Source organism: Cavia porcellus, unplaced genomic scaffold (genome assembly GCF_034190915.1).
Source record: "Cavia porcellus strain 051 isolate PalLab524CR breed Dunkin Hartley unplaced genomic scaffold, mCavPor4.1 scaffold_9, whole genome shotgun sequence".
Lineage (NCBI taxonomy): Eukaryota > Metazoa > Chordata > Mammalia > Rodentia > Caviidae > Cavia > Cavia porcellus.
Window position 1 is genome coordinate 28,062,972 of NW_026947492.1, and position 21,734 is coordinate 28,084,705.

At 40.9% G+C, this 21,734-nt stretch overlaps 1 protein-coding gene across 4 annotated transcripts in view; it reads left to right on the forward strand.

Annotated features, from left to right (window-relative positions):
* Positions 1–11,435, forward strand: part of LOC100734361 (beta-galactosidase-1-like protein 2) — a 66,486-nt gene extending 55,051 nt beyond the window's left edge. For all 4 annotated transcript variants that reach the window (XM_013155384.3, XM_063256118.1, XM_063256119.1 and 1 more), the window contains 8 exons: positions 3,280–3,426; positions 7,688–7,750; positions 8,224–8,311; positions 9,003–9,090; positions 9,401–9,512; positions 10,158–10,274; positions 10,384–10,447; positions 11,135–11,435. In XM_013155384.3, the coding sequence (XP_013010838.1) occupies positions 3,280–3,426; positions 7,688–7,750; positions 8,224–8,311; positions 9,003–9,090; positions 9,401–9,512; positions 10,158–10,274; positions 10,384–10,447; positions 11,135–11,142 (687 nt within the window). In that variant the 3' untranslated portion in view covers positions 11,143–11,435. The remainder of the gene's footprint in view (positions 1–3,279; positions 3,427–7,687; positions 7,751–8,223; positions 8,312–9,002; positions 9,091–9,400; positions 9,513–10,157; positions 10,275–10,383; positions 10,448–11,134) is intronic.
* The last annotated feature ends 10,299 nt before the right edge of the window (positions 11,436–21,734 follow it).

Genomic DNA, 21,734 nt, shown 5'->3' on the forward strand with positions numbered 1-21,734 from the left:
TGAGTGATGTTTTAGGAACTAGATTATCAAGGTGTTGTTTTTGGCAAATGCAGTCTAATGAGAAGGAACAATGAATAAAGCATTGGAGGATCACAGGTCAAGGAAACAAGAAGCCATGCTAAAGAACATTTCTCCTGAGTCCCTGTCAGGGTCTGAACCTTGGCACTCAGCTGCTATGTGACCTCATTTAACTGCACTCTGCTTAGGTTTCTTCATCTGTAAAAGAGGCTGATTGCATCAACCTCACTGGATGGTATGGGTTAAATAGCTAATATCTGCACCTATCACAAAAAGGTGCTAAGTAGGTGGGCTGTCATTATTTTTGTAGAGACATGGTCATCAGGATGGACAGTCTTGAGATCCCGATAGGTGATTCAGGGACCCAAAGGGTGACTGGGTGCAGATGGCATGGTAGATGTGGAAGGAAGGGGAAGGTACCCAGGTACTCTGGGCTCCAGGTGCAGAGACCAGGAGGAAGTGATGTGTCCCAGGAGCTGCCATGGAGGTGGAGTATAAGCTCTGTGCGGGACAGGGTAAGGAAGGGAGCCAGTGAGGACCTTCATGGGTTGGATTTTCAAGGTTTTCCTATGAAGTTTTAAAACATGGAGTGAATAGTAGAAAGCCCCTGTCCCAACATCCAGCTGAAACTTCAATATCCGGCCCATCTCATTACCACTATATCCTATCCTTCTCTCCCTACCCTGTATAAGATTATTTAAAAGCAGATCCAAGGCATTATATAATTTCAACTTTAACTATATATGTAGGTAAAGACTTAAAAAAAACCATTGTCACCTGTTGTGATTTGGCTGTATGGTCCCCAAGCCTCACGTGTGGGGGCTTGGTCCCCAATGTAGCAGTGTTTACAGAGGGGGACTTTGAGAGCTCTAACATCATTAATGGTTAGTTCACAGATTCTCAGTAGGTGTCTTAGAGTTTGGGCCTCATTGGATGAATCAGGTCACTGGGTATATTTGGCCTTAGCCCCTTCTTCTGGAACTCTTTTCCTTTCTGTCTGTTTCCTGTCTGCTATGAGATGAGTAGCTTTCCATTCCCATGCATGTCCTAGTGGGATGATATTTCTGGCCCACTACAAACAGTGATCATGGACTGAAACTTCTAAAACCATGAACCAAAATACATATTTCTTCCTTTAAATCATTCTCAGGTATTTGTCATAGCAGTGGAGAGCTAAGACATCACTGTTAATATGAGTAATAATAATTTCGTCAAATGAGTTATGTGCTGAGAAATGTTTAGCAACTAGTTCTCTGGAAGAAAAATATTCATGTTGCCAATTTCTGTGGTGTAGGTATTCCCACAATGGCTAATTCCAAGCTACTAACATGAATTGGGACGATACATTCATGGATGGCTCTCAAATGCTAGAGCAGGCTGTTTCTGTGCCTAATACTGACTGCATCACTGTTTAAAGTAATAAAATGTCTTGTGTGCACGTTTCCTCAATCGTCTCATAACTTTTTAAAGAATTGATTTGTTAATTTCAGGAAATGAGCACCATCGCATATTGGATTTTATAGATCTCTTAAGTATCTTTAAAGACTTTTTTTACTTCTCTTTTCTTTCTTTCTTTCTTTCTTTTTTTTTTTTTTTTTGGTATTGGGGGTCGAGCTTACCACCTTGTGCTTGCCAGGCAGGCGCTTATATCATTGAGCTAAATTCCCAGCCCAAGATTTTATTTTATTTGTTAAAAAAGCTGAGTTATTTGTACTACAATTCTCTATATTCTGGATTTTGTTTTATATATTAGATTTTCATGTATCAGGTAACATGTCTTCAATTCCCTGAATTTTATGTACACTGATATTTTGATCTAAAATCTTTAAGTTGGGTTTACTTAAATATGTTTGTTTGCAAGAATACTTTGTAGGTGGTGCTATCGTACTGTGTGTGTGTTAGTGACTGAACTCAGGAGCTCCACAATAAGCTACTTCCCAATTCCTATTTATTTGTTTATTTAGACAAGTTTCTGCTAAGTCATAAGTTGCCCAGGGTGGGCTTGATTTTGCACTCTGTGCCTCAGCCTCACAGGTACTGATGTGCTATTTATGCATCATCTCTTATGCATATAATACTGGTCATTTCTGGTTTCATAATTTATCAGAGAGTTCAGGTACATTAGTTTACCTATTCATTTTCAATTTTTTCATCAGATTTTTCCCTAATGCTTTTAATAGTCATTGATAAGTACTGCATTAAAATGAATTGTAGTGGGAGTGTTTATACCACAGAAATTGCAAACATTGCAATTTAGAGGCTTTTGTCTTCTAGAAAGACAATTGCTAAACATTTCCAAGCAAGACACTGCTTTAAGGGAATTAGTGTAATTTTTGCTATTATTATTGCGATGATGATTGTATAGTTGTTTAAAGTCTTCCTCTATTGAGATACATATAGAACTATGTGTCGCTGAAATTCTGTGATGTATGGGATCTGCTTTTTTTTTTTTTTGTATGGGATCTGCTTTCAAATTATCCTGGAGGGAGGGCGGACTAACGTACAGGTGAATCAAGATTAGCCCGGTGTTGGTAATTAAACAGTATTTCATTAAAGGCCTTGAAAGTGCTATTCAGATTCTTTAATTCCCTCTGCATCTGTTCATTTGAATTCTCCCACACACAAGAACTTTTCTTCATGAGTTATCAATCCTGTAATATAGCTATACAGATTAATGAAGCAGCTCATTTAGAGCCATTCTCTAAGAGAGACACTGACTGATTGGCATGGCGTAGGATATAGTAAAAGAGGAGAGGACTCCATATTTTCTTCTTGACTAGATGGATGATGTTGTCCTTCTTAAAGGAAAAGGATCTGGCTAGGGATGTCTCTTGCAAACATTCAGGTAACATGGCTAGATAGAGAAGTCCAGGAAATATGAGGCTAAAGCGCTGTGGAGTACTGTAAGTCAGTGCTAGAAATACAGCTGCTGAAAGAGCATGGAAGTTAGACTGTGGGCTGGGCTGGTTTCTCCTAGAAGATGTCAAAGGGGAAGAGAAGAGAAGGCCGTGTAGACTCGGACATAGCTGTATTGGGATTCCTTCTAGAATATAAGAATATTTCACTTGCTGGTAAATGTAGAAAGATGTGAGGCTAGTTTGGAAAACAAAAGGGGGCATTTTACATTGCACACGCAAACATGGTTACCCTTTCCCATTCCCTAGATCCCTGATTGTGAAGCTGGAGAAGTGGGCTTTGGGTGGCAGTTTGGAGACTCTCTCCAAACTCTGCCTTTGTTTGTTGCTTCTGTCTCCGCCATAGCCCATCACATCTGCCAAGCCGGTCTCTATGGAGTGGCTGTCTGTGAATCAAGGGAGTGGCCAGTCATCCGGCTACATACTTTACGAGACTACCATCTACAGAGGAGGCCTCCTGACCTCAAAGGGCCATCTTCAAGACCGGGGGCAGGTAGAGTACTGTGAACAAGTCCTAGTGGACTTGTCTGTTGTCTTGTTACCCAGCGCCTGCTGAGGTGAAAGTCTAAACAGTAGTCCATTGTTACTGTTGGTGTCTGGTGTGTGTGGGTACCCACTGGAGGCTCCTGGGCCTTAAGGGAGCCAGGGGTGGGAAGATCTGGGAAAAGCTTAAGTGTCCCCATAATTATTATATATCAACTCCTAATGTTTTCATAGCATATTAACAGTTAGCTCTTTCCTTTTTTGTTCTTTTTTGTCTCGCTATGCAGTTCAGCTTGGCTTGAGCTCACTGTATAGTCTTGGCTGGTCTTGAACTTGTAATGATCCTCCTGCCTCAGCCATGCAAATGCAAGGGATTACAGGCATGGGCTGCCATGTCCAGCTTAACAGTTAGCTCTTCATATTTAACTCTCTTTCTTTAAATTTTTATTTTGAGACAGTTTTCCTGAATTACTAATTTAGGCTCCAACTTGTGATTCTCCTGCCTCAGCCTTCTATGGTGCCAGGATTGCAGACCTGTCACAACCTGGGCTTATGCTCTCTTGTCTCTGTCTCTCGTGCACCCTCTCCCTTCTTCCCCTTCCACCTTTTCTCCCTTTCTCCTTCCTTTGTTGAGCACTGAACCCAGGGCCTAGCACACACTCAATGCGCTACCCCTGAGCCACACCACCTGCCCCGTGTTTTAATGTTAATTAATTTATTTCTTTTCCTGTTAATCTGTGTATTGCCAATTTATTTCCTAGACAAATCAAAAACTGAAGGGAAAAAGAAAACACTAGCACCAAAGCTGATTTTCACATTTTCCCTTTGCCTTCCCAGATTCACTATTCTTGACATTTTTTTTTCTTTTGATACAAGGTCTTGCCATGCAGTGCAGACTTGAACTTATAGTGAGTGTTGAACTCACTGTGTAGCCCAGACTGGCTTTGCATTTGTGATCCTTCTGCCTCAGCTTCTCAGGAACTGGACCACAGGCATCTACTAACATGTCCAGCTTCTTTCTTTTTCTCTCTCTTTTTCTTGTAGTATTGAGGATTTAACTCAGGGTCTTCTCCCCCTGAGTCTCCTCCCCCAAGACTTTTGTTTGTTTTTTATTTTTTGAGACAGGGTCTTGCTGTGTGGCCCAGACAGGCCTTGAACTCACAGTGATCCTCCTACTAGTAATGGGACTATTCCAGGTACAAAAACAAAAACAAAAATAAAAGCAGCTACCGAGTAAAGGGACTGTAGATGTGTGCCCTGGCCTTTTTTTATTTTTTACTTGGGGGCAGAGTTTCACTAAATTTCCCAGGGCTTCCTGCTTCAGCCTCCCAACATTTTCCTCATGAGATTTCTCATTTAGAAGATGACACATGTTTACTAGAGTATGTAATTTAAAAATTAACAGAGTATGCATACATTAAAATTAGCCAAATCACCACTCTGTTGGGTGTGGTACTGGGCCTTTTATTTGTTTTTAATTTTTGAGACCTGGTCTCCTAAATTGCCTAAGCTAGGTTTGAATTTTCGGTCCTCCTACTTCAGCTTCCTGAAGTGCTGGGATTACACAGGTGCACCACCACCCTTGATTAAAATACCAGTAACGGTCTTAAAGGACAGAAAAAAAAAACTTTGAAAATGTGTGTGGAACCAAAATGACTTTGAAGAGCCAGAGCAATTCTGAGCACAAGGAACAAAGCTGGAGGAATCATACTACACACTACCTTCAAAATATGCATAGCCGGGCGTGGTGGCTCATGCCTGTAATCCCAGCACTAGGGAGGCTGAGGTGGGAGGATCGTTGTGAGTTCGAGACCAGCCTGGGCTACAAAGTGAGCTCAAGGCCAGCCTGAACTGCACAGTGAGACCCTATCTCAAAAAAAGACAAATATATATATATATATATATGGTTTCTAAACACCAACAGACGATTTGACAAAGTGCTATCTATTTGTAATGGAATACTATTTGGCTATAAAGAATGGTAAATTTGAGACACTAGGAAAATGGATGCACCTGGGAAATATAATGTGTGAAATGAGACACAAGCTTAAATACTGTATGGTGTCTCTCATTCAAGTGAGGCAAATTGCAGAGAAAATGATAAAGGATGGAGAGAAAGGACAATGGGATGGATCTCTTTCAACAGGGAAGTGATCTAAGAGAACAAGGTCAAGGGCTGAGAACGAGGGGAAGCAGAAATTAAGAATAAAGATATGCCAAGTGCGGGACCCTAACAGCCACTATTAATGTGAAGATTATAGGCCATAACATGAGCTAAGACAAATAATATCAACAAAGGTGAAAATTGCGTTGGGGAACTGGAGGGGCAGAGGAGGGGAAAGGGATTTAAAACCATATTTAACTCTTACGATACCTATCTACTTATACAAACAAGGGAACCTCAGAGAAATTAAGTGGCTTTCAAAGGATACTCAACTCGAAGGGCTTGGAGCTGAATCAGTAGGCTTTAGCTTCCTTCAAGTCACAGCTGTCCTTTCTAGAGTTGATTAAAATTTCTTGCTCTTCAAATTTTCCACGTCATCTTTATCCAAGCCTTTGCATCCCTCATCTGAAAGTTCAAAATCTGATATGCTCAAAAATCTGAAACTTTTTTGAGTGCCACCATCATGCTCAAAAAATTTCAGATTTCAAATTTGGGGATTGGAAATGTTCGCCTGCTAAAATTTATGCAAGTACAGAGGTACCTTGATAGGCAAACATGTTAGAAATAAGCCCCCAGATTCAAATTACAGGTCTAGATAATAAAGCACGTAGACATCAAACAATCTTGACAGGCCATGTGACTGCTGCAGAAGGGTGCAAACATGAGGCGGCAGGCGTGCAGGCAAAGGAGAGTTGCCTCTTGTATTCCTAATGCAGGAGAAGCAACTGGCCTTTAAATTCATTGGCCGAATTCAAAGGCTTACAGTCTGTTAATTACAGTTAGCTAATTCAAGTGGTGGTGGGAGAGTAGAAGGAGCCTGTGGTGACAAAATGTCCTTGGTTCTTATCTTGCGTACTAGTTGTGTTTTAAGGAGAAGTACATAGTCACCATTTCTCGGAGCTCAGGACACTAATGGGCGGGGAAATAGTGGTAGATGGCCAGGTCACTGAAATTCAAAATGGAGTTGTTTTCCCCTTGGGCTTTGATAGCAGAGACAAAGCCGATTTCCCACAAGTGGCTCAAAGCCCAAACTTTCCACTACTGGAACAGCAGAGTTAGAAAAATATCTGCTTGGTGTTCATTACTTTGCTTGATTGACTTAAAAATCCTGTACAGGCTGAGAGTGCATCCTGTACGGGTCTCCGCTGGGACACAAAGGGCGATGCCTCAGTGTCAGCTCCGCTCTGACCCAGGCAGCATGCGGTGCTGTGGGAGTGCCCTACTACAGTCATCACTGTGCTTTTTTTTTTTTTTGCTTTATTTGTATAAAATATTGTAACTCTGGCTCCAAAGAAAGTTAGTGATACCAACCATAATGCTAAGAGGAAAACTGTGAGAGCTGTAATAGAGTTAAAGAAAAAAACCTTGTCATTAGGCTAGTGAGTGAAAGTTTAAAATCTGTAAATAATCTTTCTGTTCCATTTATTAATATCCTTATGTTTTGAACACTTATGAATTTTTAATTTTCACTCACTAGCCAAATTTCACACAAAAGTTGTGATCTAATATAAGTTAAAACAAGTTGTCCTTATCTGCCTTGCATAGTTAGTTGAGTCTTCTGCGTGGCTTAATCTGGGGCCAACACAGTATGGGAGGTAACAGAATAGACTTGGGTTTACCTTCAGTGGTGACTACCAACAGGTAGAGTGGTGGCGGTAAGATAAGAATCTGGGGACACTTAACAGATTTCCTGGTGGTTAGGTCAGTACAGAGTTGAAAGCAGGGGAATGATTGCATTCAGCCATTGCTGTCCTAAGAATTCCCATGCCTTCTCTTTGCCAGCATTTCCTCCCCAGTATGGACTGGTCTCCACCTTCCTGGTTTCTCCAATTCCTTGTTCTCTGGTCTTTTTAATTTCCCTTCTCCTTGTGCTGCATGGACTGGGCCCCAGCTTTCACGTCAGGACACCTTTCTACAGGCCTCACCTTGTGCATCTCATTACTGTAGTGCTTTAAATATGATCTGTTTTGATGAACTTGTGGGGAACTTGAAGGGTTCCGAGGACAGAAAGTTAATTAGTATTCTAGAATGCTATGTTCTTTGCTTTTCTGTCTGCTCCCTCCATTCCCATAGAGGAACTAACAATGTTTTCTTCTTTCTTTTGCAGGTGTTTTTAAATGAGAAGTTTGTAGGAATCCTGGATCATTTCACTGATAGGCTAAATATTGAGGTATATATAAAGCTGTGTATTAGCATGGGTGTAACTCTATGTTAATGGACAAATAGTTCTAGTGTCTGCTAGGCTCTACACCCAGTTGTAAGTGTGCCCTGGCCCTTGGATAATCCATGTTCTCCTCCACTGCTCTGTGGACTGCCCCTTGCAGAGGAATCCAGCAGAGACAAGGGGAGGGCTGTGCACAGCTCTGAGGTGCTGGTAGATTTCATTTTGGTAAGCAGTTTTCTATTTTGAACATTTGATACTCAAAAACTCTGGGTCAATTACCAGTCCCTTAGGGTCTCTGATAAAATGTTTAAGTGACTTTTCCTTCCATTAAAGGCCTGGCCTGTAGGGTGGAGCAGGAGCCCAAGAGTTTGCTTGGCCCAGGGCTGGAGGTCCACAGGGCTCTGAATCACATCAGCTGTTAGCCACTCTAGTCAGGTCCTTGGCTGTGCTACTCACTCTGCTGGTTCTACCTTACACAGGCCTCCCGGGGCACCTATCTCCTGAGGATCCTGGTGGAGAATCAAGGCCGACTTGCCAATGGGCCTCGTATCAACACGGAGAGGAAAGGTGGGATCCATGTTCAGATGCCTCCTGCTTGGGCTGAGAACATTGTGGACAAGCATGTGCTGGAAGGGAGAACACTCTCTTGGCTGTGGGAGATCTTCATTTGGAAACTGTGATGATATCTTTGTGTTCTCTAATTACCAAACCAGAGCCAGCACATGGCCCTTTCTCTTCAGCGGGTTTTGAATGTGGCTTACTCAGGGAAAAGCTGTAATGATGCCTGGAGGAAAATAATAGTTAGGGTCCCTCCCTAAGGACTTTGCCTCTTCTGTCTGTGGAACACGATGCCTCTGCATGTCCTTCCCCTGACCCCAGAACTGCTGGGCATGGTTCACACATTTCCTACCTGAAGTGCTTGGATACACCCGAGTGGTCAGGCTGGCCAGAGGCCCTGGGTGGGAGTTGCAGCAACTACTGTGCTAGTAAAGTGGGTGATGCAGGTGCTATCCAGGAGATGCACACTCAGGAGGGTCGCAGGTCTAGCTCAGAGGTTGGGTCTTGTCTAGCATGCATGAGGCCAAGTGCCATCTCCAGTACCAAAAAACAGGCAAAAATCAGTGGAGGAGTTTTCAGAAACTCTCCAGCCTGATGAGGCCAGAAAAGCAGCCTCTTTTAGGGGAAGCTGTGGTTCAAGCCATGTGTATTTCTACTTCTTCCTGCTCCTTCATGCTCCCCTTTTGGCTGTCACACATAGGTTTAACTGGAGATATCTATCTGAACAATTCTCCATTAAAAAGATTTACAATCTACAGCCTGGAGATGCAAACTTTATTCCTGGAAAGGTGAGTGTTTGACCATGGAACCCATTGATCAAGGATGGTGGGCATGGTGAAGCTTGAGCCTCAAAGGTCCTATGGATGATGCTGTGGTCTTCCAATGGGAGAGACAACGCTGGGACATGGAAGGATATTACCCCACATTTTCTGGGTTTCTGGGAGCAGTATGGTGACCATCCACCCAGCCCTGGTTTCATGACTTACTACATTATGCACTTGACAACAAAGCCAGGCTCAGGGAGGAGACTGACCTCAAGGTCAAAGGTAGCACATTAGAAAGGTATGACCTTCCTGCTGGCCCTTGACTCCCTCTCAGGAAACTCCCCAGCCTCTGGAAACCAGTCACAAAAGAAGCTCGGGGCCCAGCTTTTTTTCTTGCCTTCCTGAGAGTCGGTGATTTTCCTCAAGATACCTTCATAAAACTAGAGGTTAGTGTCATTTCCCCTGCTCCTGTGCCCTCCAACTTCTACCCTGCAAAGAACCTTAAATGCATAAGCCCTGCCTCAGGTAGGAGAACCAAGCTCCAAGGACCTCAGTCACCCTACAGCCATCGGGGAGGGCACAGGCAGCAGTGAAATGTAAGCAAAATAAGTGCAACTGAGAATTGAGTGCTGTTTCCAGCTGGGATGTTGGAAAATGCACCACATGGGGGTCGGCCCATGAGTCCCTCGGTGTATCCCAGGATGTGGTCTTCATGAACTCACCATGAGATCTGTGACAGGATGTAGTGACATGCAAAACATAATGGCTACCATAGCTGAGATTCTACAGTTCAGCTATGTTTTGAGCTTGGTCTATTTTGCCAAAAAACCCCGTGATGTGTAGAAATTCTGTCTGCTGGCTTGAGGCAGATGCAGGGAGATGGGATAGCAGTCTGTCCTCTTTCCTGAGACCTAAGGGCCTTCTGTTCACTTTTCCTGTGGGACTTTTGTTGGTAATTCACCCCATTTGGGTAGGATTGTGCTGTGCTTGGATGTGTCGGTGGTGTGTGAGATGTAGTGGTATGTGTGTTTACCCTTCATGTCTTCATATCTGAAACTCAGATCCTGAATCTTCTGTTTAATCTTTTTCAGGGCTGGAAGAAAGGAGTCGTATTTATCAATGGAAGAATCCTAGGACGATACTGGGATGTAGGTCCTCAGAAAACTCTGTACCTCCCGGGACCCTGGCTTCAACCGGGATCAAATGAGGTGAATTCCTCCACAGCACGTCTGTTTCCCAGTGCACTTCTTTTGAATGCCACTTTACTCAGAGGCAGGACTTGAATCTCATGCTGCCTTACCTTCTTCTATTTGACAGATTATCCTGTTTGAAGAGCAGGCACCTGGCCAACAAATCCAGTTTGTAAAGCATCCTTTTCTAGGTATGGCATTCCAAAGGTTCATTGGCAGCCCCTGGATCTTTCTAGCTGAGAGAGAGAGAGAGAGAGAGAGAGAGAGAGAGAGAGAGAGAGAGCGAGCAGGATGTGTGTGTTATGCCTTAGGACATGGGAGCTGCCTCACTGCCCAGGTGCTGCCAACAGAGCATAGCCACACTCCTCCCTCTCAGTTTGAGGTGAACCCACAAACCCTCTCCTCCAACAGTTCTACTTCAGCTCCCTTCCTGACATTCCCACTGTGTTTCCAGGATCCTTATCCTCCACTTCTTTCTTTCTCTGAACCCTGTCCTCCTCCCTACTGCTGTTTCTCAGGCTGTCATGTTAACACTAGTGCTTCTGTCAGGTTGTCACGGGCAGGGAATGCACTGGGCCCAAGCATTGAAGGCTGTGTTTGTCACTGGTTACTGCTGTCAGAGCACTGTTTCCTTTACTCCTGCTGTTGGCAGTGTGACACAGGCATCACTGGAGCCCAGAACCCAGGGTCTTGTGCATGCTAGGCAAGCACTGTGTCGCTGACCACTCCCTGCCCCGGTACACTTCTGGTGAATCACTTGCTCTCTCTTCAGTAGTTTCTGGGATCTGATAATCAGGGTGTCTTCCTCCTTACCAGCCTTGGCCCTGTCTTCCCTGTGTGTGTCACGCACAGTATGCTAATCAGATTTTCTTTTCCAGGATACTGAGTCTCCAGGGCAGTACCATAAAGTAGGAAATGGGCCGATCCAAGTCATGCCGACAGTTTTGCTGCGAGTAGTTCCTCAGTCCTGACACCAAGGTCGCACAAACGCCCCGGCTTCTCTGTCTAGCCATGCCTTCTGGGGACACGCCACCCAGCCCCTCACCTCTAGCACATCCCTCTTCCGCATTAAGTTCATCTGTTCCTGACATTAACAACACTAATATGTTAGTACCCTTTGTCATGTTGCCTTGATAAAAGCTATTTAACCGCCAAATAAAATGTTGAAAAAAATGAGAAGGCAATCAGAATATCTAATCTAGCAAGTATGAATCTGAACCAAGTGATCCTTCCAATAAATCAAACAAAATATAAAAACTAAAATATAAAAGTGAATGTAGGAAGTGCCAGGTGGTTTATATATCCTTTGTGTTTTAGGGTTACAGAATCAGTGTTTCCCTGATTTCCTGATCTCCTCCCGGTCCTCCTATGCATGGTTATAGCAAAGGCTATCTAAGCCTCTGGGCGAATCCAGTTGGTGGCCCAGCATGGAGAGGCAGAGGAGTGACTGAAGGGGTTCTGTGTTCTCAAGCCACTGAAAATTCCATGGTGGTGTGGAAAGGCCCTGGGTTAGCAGACAGGCTGTCGGAGAGGGGGAGATCTAGAAGAGTGGGCCACCCTGGATGCACATGGGCATCACACTGAGGCCTCCAGAAGGACCACCACACCAAGACCAAGTGGGTCCCAGCCGTACCTCAGAGGCCTCGAAAACTACAGTGAGAGCCAGGGCCAGGCAGCTGCACAGGAAGCACCAACCCTAATCAGCCCAGAATCAAGATCTTGTGTGCAGCCCTAGCATCTTTTTGGTTTGTTTGTTTGAGACAGGGTCTTGCTATGTAGCTGGGTGGCCTCATACTTACAGTAATCCTCCTGCCTTAGCCTCTCAAATACTGGGATTACAGACATGCACCACCATTATCTTTTTGTTTAAAATTTCAAAAAAAAATGTGTGCACAAACTTTAGTACATGATGATTACATTCATTATGGGGAATTGGTACATGTACATAACACATCTTAATTATTTTTCTTTCCCCTGTCCCTGCCCCTTGCATACATGTGTGTGTCAGGAGCCAGCAGCAGGAAGTTGTTTGAGGAAGTCAGGAGCTACCTGTTCAGGTGTTTCTATTGCTACCCTGCTTTGCCTCCTCATCTGTTATCTGCAGCTCACCAAGGAGTAAGCAGCACAAATTCAGCTTCCTTCTTTTTTTCCTTCTCCCTCACCATTATCCACAGGAGCAGAAGCCTTCTTTCTTCCATAAGCTATAGCATGTATCCTGGGTCCCCAAAGGGTGTCTGGGTTGCATCTCTAGAATCTAACTTGGTAGATCAGGGGCGGGGCTTGAGGCCTGGCATCACACCGTGTTCCTCTATCGGGCTTATATTGCTGGTCTCGGGGCTCCAGTTTAAGGGTCTTGGCCATAAAGCATCCTCAGCACTTCTGGTTTTGGGGGAAGGATGCTCCTTTGTGCTGGGGGTTGTCCTGGAGATGATTGGCAGTACCCTCTGTCTACACAGTCCATGTAGTGTCTCCAGAGTTCACCATGTGGCCTGTGGGTTGGGGCTCAGAAGCCCTCCCGCTGTACACAGGACCATGAAGTCCTAGATCATATTTTACTACCCTGAAGAAAGGTACTGGATGAACTGCATGAACCCTTAGTAAATAAAAAGCAAAGATGAAGGATTTGGGAGATCCTCTCCCAAGATGATAAACCTGCGTGCACAATCCTACTTCTAAATGACAAAAATAATTTGTTACCCCTTCCTATCCCCAGGAATTGAAGTCAGGGAACCACGCTATACCTCCTTTTAAAATTTGACTTTAATACAGGGTATCATTTAAATTGTTGAGGCTAGCCTCAAACTTGAAGTTTTCCTGCCTTGGTCTCTCAAGTAGCTGGGATTGTAGGTGTGTGCTACCATTCAAGGCAATCTTTCTTTGTACTACTTTAAAACAAATTCTGACCTTCCAATGGATACATGGACTTCATTAGGTGAATTAGGATAAAGGGATAAAGGTCATGCATCGTGAACAGTATGGGTCTAGTTTCAATTTTTTTCACATGTAGAAAGCCAGTTTTCCCAGCACCATTTATGAAAGAAGCTGTCCTTCTTGCAGTGAAAGTATTGATCCCTTTGTCAAAGATAAGGTAGCTGAGTGTGTTTGGAGTGGTTTGTGCAACCTCTGTTCCGTTGATCCTTGGGTCTCTTTTTTTTCAGTACCATGCTGTTTTTATCACAGTAGCTTGGTAGTATAACTTCAAATTGAGCATTGTGATGTGATGTGCCTTGCCTTGACCTTGCCCAGAATTGCTTTTGCTATTCTAGTTCTTTTCTGGTTTCATATAAATTTTAGAATTGTTTTCTCCAGTTCTATTAGGTATGCTATCTTTTGATTAGGATTGTGTTAAATTGATATAATAGATTTGGAAGTATGGCCATTTTCACTGTATTTGTTCTTCCTATCAAAGAACAAGGTATATCTTTTGATTTTCTAATACTCTCTTTGACTTCCTTTTTCAGAGTACTGTAGTTTTTCAGTATATATGTCTTTTGCTTTTCTTGTTACATTGATTCCTAAGGATTTTGTTTTTCTTAATACTATTATAATAGTGCTGTTTTCTTAATTTCACTTTCAGTGAACTTGTTGTTTGTGTACAGGAGTGCAATCGACTTTTAAGTGATGACTTTGCATCCTGATATGCTGGCAAATTTGTTTATTGATTCTAGGAGTCTTTTGGTGGAATTTGGGGGTCTTTTGAGAGCTTTCTATGTAGAGTATCATGTCATCAGTAAACATAATTTAACTTCTTTCTTACCCATATTCCTTTTATGTCTTTCTCTTGTTTAATTTCTTTTTTTATTTTAAAGAGAATAAAACAAAACAAAACCGAACAAAGCAGATCAGAACAAAACACTGTAATCAACACAGGATTTCAAACCAAGAGAGCAGGAAATCAACAGTGGTTACCATAATGTCTCTTGTTTTCTTCAAAATAGTTATTCATATCTTCACACACAATGAATTCAGACAAGACAAAAATAGTATAAAATCATTCAAAACAAAAGAATTAAATCATTACAGGCCTTCAAAACCAGACAACAGGAAAATCAACAATGGCTACCCTAATGTCTCTTGTTCTCTTCAAAATAGCTGTCCACACCTTCACAGATATTGAAATTAAATAATAAAACAGACTAACACCAATCAAAACAAAGAATAAAAGCATTAACGGACTTCACAACAAGATGATAAGAAATCAGCAATGGCCACCATAATGTCTTGTTTTCTTCAAAGTAGGTATTTATACCATCACACATAATAAAATCAATTCTTGTCAACTCTTTAGGAGAAGTTCTAGTCATGTACAAGCCTATACATGTACACCTATCCTTTCTGTATTAGAGGTAAGAACAAAACAAAACTAAACAAATTACAAGAAAAAAAGACAAATAAATAACAGTAAGAAAAACCCAAAACAATGACAGTATAGGCTTTTGAAACAAGGTGGTGGGAATAACTAAGGTTGTTATTTTGCATAATTATCCGTAAAAGAGTTACTCAGTTTACCAGATATAATCATGCAAAATTGATCTAATCCTATGAATATTAATTATCTTGTTCCAAAAACCAATAGAATTAGTAGCACAGTGTCTTAGTTACTTTTTATTCTTCCCTGAAACAAAATACCTGATGCCCAAAGTTAGGAAAGGAAAGGTGTATTTCTTACAGTTTTTGGAGGTTTCAGTCCACACTCAGTTGGCTCCAAGACAAGCTGGCATGGCTGGGCCACAATTCATGGCGGCTGCAAACAGCAAGGCAGAAACCGGCAAGAGGGCGAGGCACACCTTCTTACTGCCATTACATCACATCCTGGCTTCACCCCCAGGCCAGTGTGGCACTCACACCCCCAATCCAAGTGCTAGACAATGAACCAGTCACAAATGCATAATGCAAATACCTGAGGCCTGGGGGCCACCAACATAAACCATAAGTCATTCTAGCTATCTTAAGTATGTATATACAAATTTGTATCTTTTTTCTTTCTCTTTCTTTCTTTTCTCCTTTTCTCTGAATTATTTTTCCCCTTTGAGAAATTTCTAACTCTTTCACAATACTTATTGAAGATTTTGTATCTTTTTTATTCTCAGTTTCTTTCGCTAGGGAGACAATATGGTATTTACATATGTGAGTTTGATTTATTTCACTTATGAATATGGTCTCAAGTTGTATCCATTTACCTATAAAAGCCCCAATATGATCCTTCTTTATAACTGAGTAGTTCCCCATTTTATAAAAATATCTTTTTTCTTTTTTTATTTAAAGAAAAAAAATACAACAAAAAAGGGTAGAAATAATACAGAATTTCAAAAAAATTAATGCTAAGAAATCACTAGTGGTAAATTACATACTGCCATCTTAGAAATAGTTGTTCAAGTCACAAAATTAAAGCATAGGAAGTGTACAGTCAAACAATGAGGGCATAAACCATTTTGTTCAATGATCCAACAAAAACTTAGTAAAGTGGTTATTTATCTTATACACTTAAACATATGTGCAGTTATGTTCTTTAGAGCATTTTTCTTTTCTTTTTTACAATAGCTATTACACATTTTGGAACTTATTATTCCTACAGTTTTTATTACTTTTTACACCAGAGTGACAATGTGATGTTTATAAATGTGATTCTTACTTATTTCACTTCTGAGGATGGTCTCCAGTTGCCTCCATTTACCTATAAAGATCTCAAATCATCCTTTTTATAGCTGAGAAATGTTCCATTATATAAAAATACCACATCTTTTTCATCCACTCTGCGGTTGATGGGCATTTTGGTTGTTTCCCAGATTTAGCTACTACAAATTGTGCTGCTATACACATGGGTGCACATATATCACTGTGACATGACTTTTTCAGCTTTTCTGGGAAAATACCCAGGAGCGCAATAGCTGCATTGAATGGAACTTCCAATTCTAGTCTTCTGAGAAATCTCCATACTGATTTCCACAGTGACTGCACCAGTCTACACTCTCACAACAGTGGAGCACTTTTTCCGCAAAGCCTCACCAACATTTGTTATCAGCTGATTTCTTGATGACAGCCATTCTTTCTGGAGTGAGATGAAATCTCAGTGCTGTTTTAATTTGCATTTCTCTAATGACCAGTGATGGTGAACATTTCTTAATATATTTATTTGCCATTTGTATGTGTTCATCTGAGAAATGTGTGTTCATCTCAGATGCCCATTTTTGGAGAGAGTCTTTGAATTTGCAGGACCTGATTTTTAAAATTCTTTATGTTTTGGATATAAGTTCTTTGTCTGAGGGTTTGCTAGTTAAAATGTTTTCCCATTCTGTGGGATTTCTTTTCACTCTGTTGGTGATTTCTTTAGAAGTGCAAAAACATTTTAATAATTTGAGATCCCAGTTGTTGATTCTTTGAAGTGTTTCCCAAGTGGTTTGGTTTTTGTTCATGAATTCTCTGCCTACCTTTATGTCTCCAAGACTTCTACCTACCTTGTCTTCCAGTAGATTTAATGTTTCTGTATTAATATTTGGATCTTTGATCCATTTTGATTTTAGTTTAGTCCATGGTGATAGGCTTGGGTCTGGTTTTGGTCTTTGGCATGTGGAGAGCCAGTTTTTGCAACACCATTTATTAAAGAGGCTGTCCTTCTTCCAGTGAACATATTTAGCCCCTTTATCAAATATCAGGTGGCTGGGTGTTTTTGTAGTTGTGTTTGCATCTTCTAATCTGTTCCATTGATCCTCAGGTCTACTTCTTTGCTGGTACCATGCTGATTTTTATCACAGTAGCTTTGTAGTATAGTTTCAAGTCAGGAATTGAGATGCCACCTGTCTTGCCTGTGTTGCCCAGAATTGCCTTTGCTATTTTAGGTTTCTTCTGTTTCCAAATGAATTTTAGGAGTGTTTTTTCTAGATCTGTAAGTTATGTTAATGGTATTTTTATTCGGATTGCATTAAATCTGTATAACAGTTTTGGGAGTATGTTCCTTTTCTCAATATTGGTTCTTCCTAGCCAATAGTAAGGAATAACTTTCCATTTTCTAATATCCTCTTCAATCTCCTGTTTTAAAGCATAGAACAATTTTCAGCATATAGGTCTTTTACATTCTTGGTTAGGTTGATTCCTAACTATCTAATTTTTTTAGATACCATTGTGGAAGGCAATATTTCCATAATTTCTCTGAGTTTTTTTGTTTGTGTACAGGAATGCTATAGATTTTTTAGTGTTGATTTTGTATCCAGCTATACTGCCGAATTTATTACCTATAGTAAGTAGTCCTTTAATGGAGTTTTTGGGTCGTCTATATAGAATGTCATGTCATCTGCAAATAGTGATGATTTAGCTTCTTCCTTTCCTGTCTTTATTTCTTTTATTTTTCTCTCTTTCTGATTGCTCTGGCTAATATTTCCTATAATAATAGGAGTGGTGATAGTGGACATCCTTGTCTTGTTCCTGATTTTAGAGTGAAAGCTTTCAGTTTTTGTCCATTTACTATAATGTTGGCTGATGGTTTGTCATAGATGGGCTTTATGAGATTGAGGTAGATGCAGTGTATTCTGAGATTCTGAAGGTTTTTTTTTTTTATCATGAACAAATGTTGGACTTTATCTAAAGCTTTTTCTGCATCTATTGAGATGACCATGTAGTTATTGTTTTTGGCTCTGTTGATGTACCACATCTTTTTAAAACCTATTCCTTAGTTGATGGGAAACAACCTAAATAGGTTGTTTCCAAGATTTGTCTGTAATAATTGTACTGATATAAACATGGGCATACATATATCACTGTGGTATGATGTTTTCATTTCTTCTGGGAATATGTTCAGAAGTGGAATAGCTGGGTCAAATGAGGCTTCCAGTCCCAGGTTTTGAGGAACCTCCAGACTGACCTTCACCGTGATTACACCAGTCTACACTCCCACCAACAGTGCAGGAGAGTTCCTTTTTCCCCACAGCCTCTCCAGAATTTGGTGTTAGTGGTTTTCTTGATCCTGATCATTTTTTCTGGAGTGAGATGGAATCTCGGTGTGGCTTTAATTTGCATTTCTCTCATGATCAATGATGTTAAACATTTTTTCATGTATTTATTTGTCATTTGTATTTCTTAATCTGAGAAGTGAATATTCAACTCAGATTCCCAGTTTTAGATTGGGTCTTTGAATTTTGGGGAGGGGATCTGATTTTAAAAAAAAAAATTTATATGTCCTTTGAAGGACAGTTGACTTAAGATTTTTTCCCAGTTGGTGAGTTTTCTTTCCACTCTGTGGGAGATTTCTTTTGACATGCAAAAACTTTTTAATAAAACAAGATTCCAGTTGTTGATTCTGGGATGTATTTCCTGTGCAGTTTGCTATTTGTTTGTGAATTCTCTACCTACCCCTATGTCTTCAGGATTTTTACTTACTTTGTCTTCTAGCAGATTCAGTGTTTCTGTTTTAATATTTAGATCTTTGGTCCATTTTGGCTTTGGTTTAGTGCCTGGTGATAGGCCTGGGTCTAATTTTAGCTTTTGGCATATGGAAAGCCAATTTTTCCAGTACCACTTATTAAAGAGGCTATTTTTCTTCCAGTAAACATATTTGACCTCACTTGGAACCTGGTAAGGCCCTGTCCAGTGACCCTAACCAGTTGAGGAGCTTTGGTGTACCATGTGGCATGAACTGAAGGCCTTCAGTACCATCCCATGTTGTACTGTGAAGCTTTCCAGCTGCTTGAGGTTGCTGAGGAGGACTTTACCAGTTTCTGAGTGGTGCACCAAGGCTGAACAGCTAGATGGAGTACCTGTGCAGGCCTTCAGCTCATGCCTATGGTACACCAGAGACCTCAGCTGCTTACAGTCACTGAGCAGGGCCAGGTGCCAAGTGAGATGCCAAGGTTGCAAGCTGGATGAGGTTTGCTGTGCAGGCATTTGGCTCACCCCTCTGAGTGCAAGCGGTTCCTTGGCCACTTGGGGGTATTTGGGGGGGGGGGGCATCTAGGCCCCGAGAAACTTACCTGAAGGTCTGTGGCTATTTGAAGATGCTGGCTGGGTATTACCAGATTCCAAGCAAGATGCTGAGGTTGCACAGCTCAATGGGGCTTGCTGTGCAGGCCTTTGGCTTGTGCCACTGAACTTGTATGGTTCCTCCGTCACTCAGGGTCACTGGGAGGACCCAATCAGGCCCTGAGGGACCTACCCCAAAGGTCCAAGGATGCTTGGGGCTTTGGGCAGGCCCTACCAGGTTCCAAGCAAGGTGCTGAGGTTGCAGGGCTGGATGAGGTTCACTGTGTTAGGCCTTCAGCTAGCACCACTGAGTGCATGTGATTCCCTGGCCCCTCAGAGTTGCTGGGTGGGGTCCAACCAGCCCCTGAGGGACCTATCCAAAGTTCTAAGACTGAGGGCATTAGGCAGGGCCTTACCAGGTTCTGAGCTAGGTGCCAAGTTACACAGCTAGATGGGGATCATTGTGCATGCTTTCTCTCTTGTCTAGTTTCTTTGGTGAATGTTCCCCCAGACTGTATTAAACAGGGGTGCTGATAGTGAGTATCCTTACCTTTTAGAGTGAAAGCTTTTGGTACTGACTATTTAGTATGATGTTGACTATTGGTTTGTGATACATGGCTTTTATCAGATTGAGATAAAGACCTTCTATTCTGATTTTCTTTAGGATTTTATCATGAATGGGTGTTGGGCTTTGTCAAACGTTTTTCTTGTATCTATTGAGATGATCATGTGGGTTTTGTCTTTGGTTCTCTTAATGTGATGTATTACATTTGTTGATTTGCACATTTTAACTACCCCTGGGATGAATTCTACTTCTTCATGGTGCACAATATTTTTGATGATTTGCTACATTCTGTTTGCAAGTATTATATTAAGGGTTTTTGCATCAGTTTTATTAAGGACCATTGATTGCTTGGCTTCTTCTCTAGTTTTGGTATCAGGATAATGCTTGCTCCAGGAATGAGTTTGGGAGTTTGCTTCCTTTAAATTTTATTATAGAATTTGAGAAATAGTATCATTAGATCTTCTCTAAAGTTTTGCAGATTTCATCAGTAAATCTGTCAGGACATGTACTTTTCTTTGTTGGTAGTTTTTTTTTTTATTCTTTAACTTTATTAACTGATATTGGGCTTTGATTCAGCTTTGGTAATTCATATGTATCTAGGAACCTACCCATTTCTTTTGTGTTTTCCATCTTACTAGAGTATAAGTTCTCAAAGTAGATATTGATGAGCTTCTTGCTTTCTGAAGGATGAATCCATTTTGATTTCACATTCCTAATTGCATGGATTTGGGTCTTTTTTTTTTAAAGAAGCTTGACTAAGTGTTCGTCTGTTTTGTTTAATCTTTTAAAAACCCAACTATTTGCTTAATTGATTCTTTGCATTGTTTTCTTAGTCTCAATGACATTAATTTCTGCTCTAATCTTTATAATTTCCACACTATACATGCTTTAGGTTTAACTTGCTCTTTTTTTCCCTAGAAAGTTGAGCTTCAACATTTGGGGTTATTTCTTTGAGATTGCTCTATTTATCTGATGTGGGAATTTGCCACTATAAATTTCCCTTGTATAACTGCTTTTATTGTCTTCCATAATTCTGATATGTTTTACTGACATTATCATCCAATTTAGATACTGTTTAATTTCTTCATTAATTTCATGTTATCCATTGGATATTCAGAAGGGTGTTATTTATTTTCCACATATTTATGTATTTTTTTGCTTTCTTTTACCATTAATTTCTAATATCATTGCACTATGAGCTGATAATATCCATCAGATAATGTGCATCAGATAATTTCAATTCCTTTGCATTGATTTAAGCATGTTCTTTGAGCTAATGCATGGTCTATTTTGGAGAAAGTCTCATATGTCCTAAGAAGAATGTGTATTCTGTTACTGTGCAGTGGAACACTCTGTAGGCATCTACTAAGTCCATTTGTTCACAGGATTGGCTCAGTTTTGATGTTTCTTTCTTAATTTTTTGTCTAGTAGATCTGCCTGTTGAGTTGAGGTCCCCCATTACAATTGTGTTACTGCTTATTTGAGTTTCCACATCCATTAATATTTGTTTTATACAGTTGGATGTGCCAGTATTTGGTGCATGTATATTTATGATTGTTACCTCTTCCTCTTGGATTGTTCCCTTAACAAGTGTGTAGTGAATTTTTTTGTATGTTTTATTCAGTGTTGCTTGAATTCACATTGTCTGCAAATAGAATGGTAAGCCCTCCTTTTTTCCAGGTTCTTGTCACATGAAATACTGTTTTCCATCCTTTGACTTTCAGTCTATGAATTTCTTTTTAAGTTAAGTGTGTTGCTTCCATGCGACACATAGTTGCATCCTGTTTCTTGATCCATTCTGCAAGTCTGTTTCTTCTAACTGGTAAATTGAGACCCTTCACATTGATAGTTATAACTGATGTGCTTTGACTTATTTTTGTCATATGATTTTCCTACTGTGGATTCCCTTTCTTTCCCTTCTGTTTAACTGCTTTCCTTGATGTTGGACTCATTCTATTGAAGTT